This window comes from Puma concolor, chromosome A1 (assembly GCF_028749965.1).
Source record: "Puma concolor isolate L17-30 chromosome A1, mPumCon1.1.hap2, whole genome shotgun sequence".
Lineage (NCBI taxonomy): Eukaryota > Metazoa > Chordata > Mammalia > Carnivora > Felidae > Puma > Puma concolor.
This window is the reverse complement of record NC_141667.1, coordinates 67986803-67999462: the sequence shown is the minus strand read 5'-3', so window position 1 is coordinate 67999462 and position 12660 is coordinate 67986803. Positions and strand designations below refer to the sequence as shown.

General features: G+C 35.5%; 1 protein-coding gene across 12 annotated transcripts in view; it reads left to right on the top strand.

Moving 5' to 3' along the window:
• The window catches only part of APC (APC regulator of Wnt signaling pathway), a 148238-nt gene that overhangs the window by 112063 nt on the left and 23515 nt on the right, over positions 1-12660 (top strand). For 10 of the 12 annotated variants that reach the window (XM_025923456.2, XM_086683224.1, XM_025923452.2 and 7 more), the window contains 2 exons: positions 3082-3186; positions 11325-11423. In XM_025923456.2, the coding sequence (XP_025779241.1) occupies positions 3082-3186; positions 11325-11423 (204 nt within the window). The remainder of the gene's footprint in view (positions 1-3081; positions 3187-11324; positions 11424-12660) is intronic. The other 2 variants (XM_086683348.1, XM_086683170.1) reach the window with 1 other exon arrangement.

Below are 12660 nucleotides of genomic sequence, written 5' to 3'. Positions count from 1 at the left end.
TGGATCAACATCAAAAACATGCTGAGTAAAAGAAACCAGACATGTAAGCCCATATATTTCATTTATAAAAAATGTCTAGAAAAGGCAAATTTATAAAGACAGAAAGTGGATAAGCCAGAGACATGAATGGGAATGAGGATTGACTGTAAGTGAGCACAAGGAATCTTATTAGAATGGTGAGAATGTTCTAAAACTGGATTATGGTGATGCTTGGTAAGCTTACAGAAAAATTGTTTAAAATGGGTGTATGTTGTGGTATATAAATACCTCAACAATTTTTTTTTTAATTGTTTCAGCCCTAGGGTAGACAACTTTGAGGAAGTTGTCCAGCAATGCTGGAAAGGAGATCTCTAGTTAGATTGTTCTTTTTTTTTTTTTTAAGTTTGTTTATTTTTAGAGAGAGTGAGCACAAGCAGGACAAGGACAGAGGAAGAGGGAGAGAGAGAGAATCCCAAGCAGTCTCTACAATGTCATCATGGAGCCTGATGTGGGACTCAAACCCACGAACTGAGAGACCATGACCTAAGCCGAAACTAAGAGGGGGATGCTTAACCCCCCGAGCCATCCAGGCACCCCAGGATTATTCTTTCATAAGAATCAGCAATAGTTTCTTTACCTTCAGTGTTAGCAGTATCTTTGGACAGTGATAAAGAGTGCAGGCAGGCCTGTAGCCTAGGATCAGTAAAAGAATAAAGGGAAGTAAATAACAAATAAGGAAAGAAGAAAAAGGAAAGAAAATAAAGATAGTAAGTGTTAAATATTAGTTTAGGCCCCGGAGTCAGACTTGTGATCCCCACTCTGGCTCTGCCATTTACTGAGTATGTGACCTAAAGCCAGATACTTATATTATCTGTTTCTCAGTTTCTTTATCTGTATAGTGGGGATAATAATAATACCTATGTCACAGAGCTGGTATGAGGATTAAATGAATCAATAGATGCCAAGTGATTAGTGCATAGTAAACATTAGACTTTTTTTTAACTTTATCATATTCATCATTCTCACCATCATCAAATGGGCCTGGTAATCCTTCAGGACTACTGTGTTTCTGTGGATCTCCATTCTTCTCTTGGAAATGACTTATCTCCCTCCCTTTAATAATTCCACCTCCTCCTTCCTAGAGAAATCAGAACTGCCTGCCCTTCCTATCAGGAAGCATTCTACCTTCCTTCTTGTACTTTGGATTTTCAACGCCTGCCTTTTCAGGGACTTCTTACTCTTACTTCTTTTCTCACATTTATCTTCTTCAGTGGTACCTTTGCATTGACATTTAAACATCCTCAAGTCAAGACTCAGGTCTTCATAATATAAAATGAACCTTCCTCAATTCTGCCTCTCCCTGCAGCTGTCTTCCTTCATCTGTCCCCTTCTCTCCCTCATTGTCTTTTCCCACTTCCCCACTCTAAAGGTGTTTCTAGACTCCAAGTGTTTCCTATCTACTTAGGCCATTTAAATTTAAAATTAAAATTTTACCTTAAAAGATCAATTTATATTAACTTTTCCCATTAATAATCTAGTATTGGTTATGTGAGGGCAGGAGTGACATATGAGAATTATACTAAAGTTCAACAAAGTAAGATTTATTGTTTTTACCTTTTTTTTGTTCTCTGCACATGATTTTTTGATGTACTAGAACAAACCATGCCCCCTCCTACTCTAGGTCCGTCATCTTTTTATCTAAAACCTTCCTCTAACCCTGTCCCTTTTCCCAGAATTCCTGTTTATTTTTTAGGTCTCAGTTCTGACAGTACTTCCCTAAGAGGACTCTTTCCCAAACTCAGGCCTTGTGATATCCCTCTGCTATACATTCTCACAGCACTTTGTACTCTTTATTTCAGTGTGCTTGTCAAAGTTTTAACTTTATTGTTAGCTCTCTCATTATTTGATAGTATCCCTGATGAGACAATAAGCTTGAGCACATAGAACAATGTCTGGTTTTGCCAGCCCTGTAGTCTCCAGCACCTAGTACAAGTAACAGAGCAGATGCTCAATAATTACTTTTGCATTGACATCTTTAATTATGTTAGTATAAAGTCTTTGTGTTTTTAGTGGTTTTTGATTCATTTTATCTCTCGATTGACTTCGTGTATGTCTCTATTTTTGTTGAATTTGTTGAATTTTCTAGTGTGATTTTCAGATGATACAATTCTTTTTCTGAATTATTGGGGCTTCCTCATTCTTGCCTACATATAACTCATGCTGGCTTATTGATGGAAATATTGCATGAAAAGTAACTTTTAAGTCACATTTTAAATGGTTTAGGAAAGCTTGATATGTAAAGAAATTTTAGTGGAAGCCATTTTGTAATTTATTTATCACTATTAAATATGCCAAGTTTCTTAAAGGGTAATTTTTATTTTAGAGTATCATTTTCCTAGAGCAAGCAAGCACATTTGTAATTGTTGCTATGAAAAATAATGGAAAAATTATTTTACTTATTTGATTCTGCAGTGGTATTTTTACAGAGTGACTGCTGTGTACTGGATATAATCTATCCTGAAATGACTGCTTTTACTGGATATAATCTGTCATTTTCATTTCATATAACAGATGGTGGTTACATTAAAAAAGGTTTTTGGTTTTATTCATATCAGATTCTAAGAGCTTATTGATTTCATCTGACTTTTATTAGCAGAGGATGTATATATATTCTGTGTATAAATATACCTATACGGAAGGTATTTGTAAGCTTAGGTAATAGTTTAACTGTTAATATTTGCAGCTACATTGAATGCCAGAACCATGTGACCTTGTGGAAGAGACACTTATTTATTCTAGTGGGGTTATATCCCTGATAGTGATGTGAGCACAGCTGGTGGAGGATGGTGTTTCTGTGAGTCTCAGAAAATCCTTTGTCTTGTGCGGCTCTAATGCTCAAGGGACACACTTCACTTTCCTCCTGCTGAAATAGTCGACTGCCAACCATGCTGGAGGTTATGAAGTATAAAGTGCAGTTCTTTGCTTTTGTAAACCTATATAATTGATACATTCAGAGCTTTAATACAGGACAGGAAAAAAAGCTGTGGGCTAAGAAAGCAAACACCATTTTTGCATGTAATGATATTAACTCCATATTAACAGAGGTCATCTCAGAGCAAGCATGAAGCCGGCTCACATGAAGCTGAGCGGCAGAATGAAGGTCAAGGAGTGGCAGAAATCAACATGGCAACTCCTGGTAGTGGTCAGGTAAAGAAATTTATTGGTTTTCTTTTTAATTAACTATTTAAATATTTCTAAAGGAATATGGGGTGAGATAGTCCTCAGAATGATCTGTAAATCTTACTGATTTCCTTAATCCTGAATGGATATCTCCAGAAGAATTCAGTGCCAAAATGCTATATCATTTTTCTTTATTACATCTACCAATAACGTTTCAAAATTTCTAATTTAGAGCTATATTTTATACCTCTAAATTCTGTATTTCTGTTTTAGTCTGAAATGATTAGCATGAGTAGAGGGGTTTTTTTGAAAAATAAATGCTAAGCTGCATTTTGCTTATATATATGATTTGACCTAGTTGTTATTGCTTGCATTGAACAGATTTGCTCTTTCTGTAAGGCATTCTTTGAAAGGGATTATTTGCAAAGACATTTTTATGTTTTTAAAAATGATCATAAGGACTTTGTTATAATTCTTTTTTTCTTTTGTACTTTAACATTACATAAATCTGAAATCAAAATTTTATAATTGAAAAAAATGATACTAATGCTCATAAAAAGTAAAGAGACCTAGCTTAGTCATGTTTAACCATTATCACATCATTGCTAGCAAAATTGTGGAAGTCAACTTGATTTTTTTTATTTAATGTAAAATGGTTGTCTTGTTATCCTGCCTTTAGTTTTCTATTAGAGTTTTATTGGAATGCATCCTCATATGACAGAATTTTCCTTGGGGTGTTACGTATTCTCCACATTTTTTTCAATGAATATTTTTTTGTTGTAAATGAGTGATTTTTTAAAATAGAATTTCACTAAGTTTTTAAAGATAATTTCCCTACTCATGATGTAAAATACTCCTTTAGTGTCTCTGGTTGTTTTTGATGATACTATATTTTTAAAAAAGGAATGTATTAAAATTTAAAGCTTAAAATGTCTCATAATTATGTAAATTTATTTTACTGAGTTAAAAAAAGAGATACTTCATTTTTAGTATTACTAATTACCATTATACTGGGGGAAAATTTCAGCTATAAATGGTAAACTGGGGCAAAAGAAATTATATTTAACACATTTGAGTTATTCTTTATATTTTGGGAATTATTCGGGAAGTTTATATTTTCCTCCACATATCTAGAAAGAAGAAAATTTTTATGTTCTTGACAGAAAAAAATTGTTTGCCTCGGATTAGACCACCTATTAATGCTTTGGATCATGTTCCAGTTATTACATATTTTAAAGTCTCATTTATCAATAAGTTGTCTATCCCATTTAAAATCTAATAATTGAGGGGTGCCTGGGTGGCTCAGTTGGTTAAGCATCTGACTCTTGATTTCAGCTCAGGTCATGATCTCACAGTTCATGAGTTCAAGAACCGATTTGGGCTCTGTGGTGACAGCTCGGAGCCTGCCTGTGATTTTCTCTCTCCCTCTCTGCTCCTTCCCTGCTTATGAGCATGCACTCTCTTGCTCTTTCTCAACATAAATAAACTTTAAAAATAATAATAATTGGATCCTTACCACACTTTTTATATCAGAATTAATTCTAAGTAGATTAGACTTCATGTCAAAAATAAAAATTAAAAATATAAAAAGATTAGAAAATATATACATATAAAGATTAGAAAAATGTGGGTAGAATGATTATAATCATGAGGGAAATCATGAGGTGGGGAAACGGAAAAAATCAGTAGCTTTCACATAAAAACGTAAAACTCAAGTACACCATAAAATTATGGCAAGGTTACAAGACAAAAATTAAGATCTCATTATTTACAATTATTTATAACAAGAAAAAGTTACATTTCAAAATACATAGAGTATAAATTAATTAAAGATCATTAAAACATGAACAAATGACATGACATGAACAGGAACTAAAAAGAAAAATAAAATGACTTTTAAACATATGGAAAGGTCATCAGTTTCATAGTAATGATATATAAATATCAACTATAGCCAAAATAAGATTTTTTTTTTTTTGGATGCCATTGGGTAGACAAAGATCATTAACACTCAGTATTGATAATGGTAAGTTTATAGGCATTCTCATGTGTGAAATGGAACAACCTTTCTGAAAAGCAGTTTTGTAAATAAGCATCTAAATTTCTAGCTGTACCTGCCTTGTGGGTCATCATTGCAATATCTAACATTTTATGCTATGAGGTAATCAGTCAAGAGTGTTCAGACATGTTTGAAGAGATTCATCATATTATTTGTAATAACAAAAATTAGAAATAAATGTATATTAATCAATAGGTAACTGAGTAAATTATCATTTGACTGAGATAAGTGGTTAAATGGCTCTGGAGTCAGCAGTCCCGGGATTAATCCCATTCCTCCGCTAACTAGCTGAGAGACTGATCTTGGACAAGTATAAACTCTGAGCTTCAGTGTTTCCTCTAGAAAAATAAGATGATATCGTTGTGAGAACTAAATGCGATATGTACTTAATACAGTTCTTGGTGGATATAGACACTCATTAAACATAATAGCTTATTGTTGTTAATAACTAATAATTATGATTTTTTAAGTAAAATTATGTGCCAGATGTTATAGTAGACTCTGGAGAGATCAAATTGAAGAGGACAAACAATCGCAGGCCTCATAGAACCTATGTGGTACATGAAACATCCATACAAATGTTAGAAATGATAAATTAGATCTCTGTTTATATAGAGATCTTCTATTTCAGCCTTGCCTTTTCTAGTATATTTTTCATATTATAATCAGAGTGATCCTTCCAAAATACCTGTTTATATTGCTTATTTATTTAAACCTTTCAGTGGCTACCCACTGCCCAAAGAATAAAATCCAAATTCTGTGTTGCCTGCTTTTTCAACATTATCGCTATAATGCCCCCATTTCTCTACACTCCGTCAACTTCAGCTTCTTCGGGTCCTTGAGTATGTCCAGTCCTTCCACTCTCTGCCTGGAACTCTCCTCTGTTTCAGTTCACCAATATGTGTTCTACTCATCCTTCCCCTCAGTTTAAATGGCAGGCACTCTTCCAGGACATTTTCCTTGCTCCTGCCTCCCTAGAACTGATTAAGTGCTCTATCAGGTACTCTCTATTTCTGTTCTCACTGAATTTAGCACAATTTATTATAGGTTTAATTGTCTTCCTTTTTAAAATCCTTTAAGCTGAACTATATTGCCATTGCTCACCATTGTAACCGAACAAACTAACATAGTACTTGATAGACAGTAAATGTTTAAATGCTTACTGAGTTTGGGGCACCTGGATGGCACAGTTGGTTAAGCATCCAACTTTGGCTCAGGTCATGATCTCATGGTTCATGGGTTCGAGCCCCGCGTCGGGCTCTGTGCTGACAGCTTGGAGCTTGCTTCAGATTCTGTGTGTCTCTCTGTCTGCCCCTCTCCTGTTTGTGCTCTGTGTCTCAAAAATAAATAAACATTAAAAAAAATTAATGTTTACCGAGTATTAATACATGCTATTAATTTAGAAAAATAATTTTAATATTTTTTCTTAAATAAGTAATCTTCCATACTGTACATATGTATATGTGTGTATGTGCATAGAAAAATGAAGGAATATTCAAAATGTTACCAATGATATCTCTAGTGTTGGGATTATGTTGTTTTTACTTTCATATTTACCTTTTTATGTATTGTGTGAATTTTTTGTGATGAACATGAGATCCGTTAAAAACATTGAATCGGTGGCAAGTATTCATTCTTCAAATGGTGAATTTTGATATTGCCATAGATTCTGTGGTAAATATGATAAGACATTTGTTTGGCAATATTAGCCATAGACTCTGCCGCCAAATCGGTGTTTCTGTGGCACTAATATTGCTAATGTCATCTATTTGGTTACTTTTAGTCACTGTTTAAAACAATACTACAGCTACTCCAAATCCTGATGTAGCTGAGTGATCTATATCTGTGTGACTGTGATTCAATTAACCAAGATTCCTTTAACTATCTTAATAGGATCTATATACATGACAACCTCTTGGGATTTCTTTTTTTGTTTTATTATTTGCTCCAGAAATAAAAACCATTGACAATAATTGAATATGAAAATCAGATCTTTGACTCTCTCAGGATCAAAGTAGCATGATGCAGCAAAACTCCTATCCTTGCGGACTTATCCCTATCACTGTGTGAAGTACATTGTACACCCTCTCTCACTGGTTTCTGGCCCACATCCTTTCTGCCAGAATGATCTTTACAAAGATTTAATCACCTCGTTATAAAACCCTTTATTGGCTTCCTTGGTTCTTAGAATAAGATAACCCTTTATTAGGACCTGTATAATCTAGCTCTTATCAAACTTGTCAGCTTTACGTCACACTTTGCTCTTACCACTTCAGCCACACTGGCCTGTTAGTACCTCATATTTATTGGGCTTCCTTTTCCTGGGCATCCTGTGCACAATCTATGCCCCTTCCATATAGTACTCTTCTCATCCCATTTTACTCCATTAACATCAGTCCACGTGTCTTCGCGTTTAAGCATGACTTTCCCAAGAGGCTTGAACATACAAATCCCATTGTTACAGGCCATCCTAGGATGTTCTTCTTCTTTGAAGAAGACTACATTTGCAGTTTACATTTATTTGTGTGATTATTTTATTAGTATTGATTTCCCCCACTAGACTAAACTCCAGAAGGGCAAAGATTTTATCTAGTTTTGTCCATTTTTCATATCCTAACAGTCCCTGGTAAATAGTAGATAACAGTAAATATATGTTAATTGAAGGAAGATCTGGCATCCCTTCTAGAAATAGTGTTTCTTGATCTGTGATTAATCTTCCCTGGAAGTTAAATGGAAAGACGAAGTTAGAAGTAAATTATACAGGTCAGATCCCTGCTTGCTTAGTATATAACTGCATGTGTAATTCATTTATGAATTTGTTCTTAGCTTTTCTATTTAAAGTTTAGAACCAGATCTCTAGTGAGAGCCAGTAAGTAGTGATGAAGATCAGCCAAGACTGAGAAAGAAATGAAATGATAGGAGAACACTTTGCTGCTAATAAGCATTTTAAAACTTTTTACTATGCAAAACTTCAAACATATACAGAGGCAGATAGAATAATAGAGTAACCCACATGTACCCTGTCTACCTTGCCCTCCCATTTTATTTTTGAAGACGATCCGGCATCATCGTTTCTTCCATAAATATTTCACTCTGTATTTCCAAAAGATAAGAACACTTTTTAAAAATATACAACTATTTGGGCACCTGGCTGGCTCAGCCAGTAGAGCATGTAACTCTTGATCTCAGGGTCTCAACTTCAAGCTCTCACATTGGGCATAGAGCTTACTTAAAAAAAAAAAAAAAAAGCAAAATATATATATAACTATATTGCCATTATTACATTCCCAAAGGAACTAATAGTAATATATCGGATTATCCAGTCAGTATTCAAATTTGCAGTTGTTTCATAAATGTCATAATTTTTCACAATTTATTTGACTCTTTTCAGGTAAGGTTTGTGATTGGGTTTGGTTATAGTCTTCAAAGTCTTTTAATCTATAGTTTCCTTTTTTTGTCTCTTGTTTTCTGGATGTTTATTTGTTAAAGAACCAAAGCTATTTGTTTTATACAGTTTTCCAAAGTCTGGATTTTACTGATAACATATCCATGGTATGTAGTTTGACATTTCTCTCTATCTTCTGTATTTCCAGTAAATTGGTATTTGGATCTAGAGATAGAATTTGCCTTGGATTTTCAGTTGTTTTGTTTTGTTTTGTTTTTGCAAGTCTTTTTCAGAGTGGCATTATGGTCTTCTCATCTTTAGTCAGGAAGCACATAATGTCTGGTTGTCTCTCTTTTTGTGATATTATCAGTAACTGATACCTTATGCCCAGCTCCATTAATTCATTAGGGTGCAAAATTAGCTGGAATACTTCTGTAAAGAGAAACTTCTTCTTATGTACTCTTTGATTACTACCACATACAATTTGTTTCTGCCTTCAAAAAGTTTACATTCTAGCTTTTCCTTTTGAAAGATTAAGAACTGCAACAGAATACTTGCCAATATTGCTATCTAGGTGGATGTTATTCTTATAATCATTATTTTTAATCATTAATGAATTGTGTTAGCTATGGCCTCTATTTTAATAGGTCCCACATATTTATCTGCAGCCCCAGATAAATATGTCCAGAGTTGCATCCTGGTTTTCACAAGTCCATTTTTCCTGGGTGTCAGTATATTGAATGGTGATCTCACTTCCCACACTGAAACCTGTTATCTCTTCCTGAGTTTTATGTATTTTTTATTTTTTTTTTTTTAATTTTTTTTTTCAACGTTTATTTATTTTTGGGACAGAGAGAGACAGAGCATGAACGGGGGAGGGGCAGAGAGAGAGGGAGACACAGAATCGGAAACAGGCTCCAGGCTCTGAGCCATCAGCCCAGAGCCCGACGCGGGGCTCGAACTCACGGACCGCGAGATCGTGACCTGGCTGAAGTCGGACCCTTAACCGACTGCGCCACCCAGGCGCCCCTGTATTTTTTAATACCAGCATTATCCATGCATTTATCCAAGCTCAGTGCCTCCACGTTGTCCTTGGCTCCAGTGTCTCTTTACTCACATCCAGTCAGTTAGCAAACCAATTGATTCTGTCCCCTACACATGCATATCCCCAGGGCACTCAGTCAGTTGAGAACCTGTATCAGGTTCTATGCTGAGCATGGAGCCTGCTTAAGATATTCTCTCTCGGGGCGCCTGGGTGGCGCAGTCGGTTAAGCGTCCGACTTCAGCCAGGTCACGATCTCGCGGTCCGTGAGTTCGAGCCCCGCGTCGGGCTCTGGGCTGATGGCTCAGAGCCTGGAGCCTGTTTCCGATTCTGTGTCTCCCTCTCTCTCTGCCCCTCCCCCATTCATGCTCTGTCTCTCTCTGTCCCAAAAATAAATAAACGTTGAAAAAAAAAAAAATTAAAAAAAAAAAAAAAAAAAAGATATTCTCTCTCTCTCTCACCCGCGCTCTAATTATTTTTTTTAAAAAAAATTTTTTTTTTAAGGGGCGCCTGGGTGGCTCAGTCGGTTAAGCATCTGACTCCGGCTCAGGTCATGATCTCGCGGTCCATGAGTTCGAGCCCCGCGTCGGGCTCTGTGCTGACAGCTCAGAGGCTGGAGCCTGTTTCAGATTCTGTATCTCCCTCTCTCTCTGCCCCTCCCCTGCTCATGCTCTGTCTCTCTGTCTCAAAAATAAATAAACATTAAAATAAAAAATTTAAAAAAAAAATTTTTTTTTAATAGAGTATTCTCACTTCCTTACTTTGTGTCCTGCTCACTGCTCAGCTGTTGAAAATACCCTCTTCCTGATTTGCCATCTTTGAGCTCTGCATCCTGTCTTTTCATACCTTTTAAAGGTATAATTCTGCTTGTGCCATCCTCCTGCCTAAAGTCTAGTTGCTCCACAACGTCCACGGTTTGAAAGCAACATGTTTAAAATGACTCATGAAACACTTAATAATTTAACCCAATCTTTATCTCCCACCATACACCTTGTGCTCTGTCCACATTAAACAAATACTCCATGCTCTCATATTTATTACCTTTACACAGACTGTTCTATATGTCTCCCTACTCCAAGATTCTAGGCCTACCTTAAATGTTACTTTATGCAGCCTTTAATAGTTCCTTAGCAAGTAGTTGTTTCTTCCTGTTTTCCCTAAGTATTTTATGCATTTTTCTGCTGTGGTGCTTATAATATCACAGTGCAGTTATTTATTTTTTCATGTCTTTCTCCAATGAGGTTTTAAGCGGTCCTCTCTATACTATGAGCTCCTGGAGAAGTTAGACTGAACCAAATTCCTAGTTAGTTTTGTGGTAATATAGAGCATTTCATCAATCAATAAAGCTTTCTATCAATAAATGTTTATTTGACCAAATGTGGTTTCATCTGTTTTGATCTGTGAAAAAATACCACTCTTAGAATTTCTTCAGTGTTTGGTTACTTCCACACAGTAGTTTAACTTCTTTTGCAGCACATCTCCTTTTCTTCATTTTTGCCTTAAAACCTACTTAAGTTCACAGGTAAAAATACTCATCTTGAGTGTTAAAATGTCCACACTTTTAATTGTGTATTTAGCTGTTTACCTTAAAGACAGTTCATTTGGTGCACCTTAACATGAAGTTAGCTCTATTTGTTTATAATCTAGATCATTCTATTCATAATTTGCTTAATTTCTAGGGTTCAGCTGCACGAATGGATCATGAAACAGCCAGTGTTTTGAGTTCTAGTAGCACACACTCTGCTCCTCGAAGGCTGACAAGTCATCTGGGAACCAAGGTAACAGAAGATTACAAACGCTGGTCACTAATACTATGAGTACTTTGCTCTAAAACATTCTTCACTCATCTTTTAAATTCAGCTAGAGGACAGTTCTGGTTCCATCTCTTCTTAAAGAAACATCTTTTTATACAAGAGAGCACAAAGGAAAAAGGATTATAAAAACTGCCAAATTAGCTAGTTTTTTATTCTTTTTCAGCTGTATCGTGCACTTCTCTGCAAGTACTCTAAGCTCCAGCCACACTGGCTTCCTTGATGCTTCCCACGCACTACCTGTCACTTTTCTGCCTCCATGACTTGCCTATGATGGCACACACATCCACTTTCTACACCACCACAAAATGACTGTCAGAATCCGAGGCAGCCTTTAGAGCCCTTCTTGGGCTTTACTTCTTTACAGAACATTTTCTGATTCCCAAGTTCCTCTCACCTCCCCTTGTGGTCTGTCTACCTCCTCGGGGTCACTGCAGTTTGCATGAAGTACTCTCTCTCTTTTTTTTTTTTTTTTTTAATGTTTATTTGTTTGTTTTGACAGAGAAAGAGAGAAAGCATGTGCAAGCAGGGGAAGGGAGAGAGAGAATCCCAAGCTGGCTCCATGCCATCCACAGAGCCCAACAAGGGGCTCCATCTCATGAACCATGAGATTATGATCTGAGCTAAAATCAAGAGTCAGACACAGACTGAGCCACCTACATCCCCCTGCATGAAGTTCTCTTGGAAATAGGGACTTTTTTCCTTAATCTTTTGCAGTGTCTAGCACAGAAGCTGCACATAAGGGTGTTTAATAAATATTCAGTGAATAGAAAAATTATCAAAATGGAATGTTACCCAGTGTTGGTAAGCTAGTTTTTTTATAGTCTCTCAGATATTAGCAAGTATTTTAGGACTTTAGAATGGTATGTTTTAAAAAGAAAATAATTATTGTATTGTTGTCATATCTATAAGTTGGCCAGAGTCTTTAATATTATATTGACAACGATGAAATTCTAATTTAACTAAACAGTATATTTTTAGTTAAATCTCACTAATTCATTAACTGTTTTCACAGAATACTCTATGTATAATCTTTCTTTACTTTGACAATATAATGGCTCTTAGGAAAAGCATTACTGAAATAATGCTGATTTAAGAAATGAATTTAGAGTAATCAGATAATTGTTAATATGAGATTTAATACTTTTAATAACTCACAGCTGCTAATTGAGACCTCTGGTATGCCAGTAACTGTGCTAGAAGT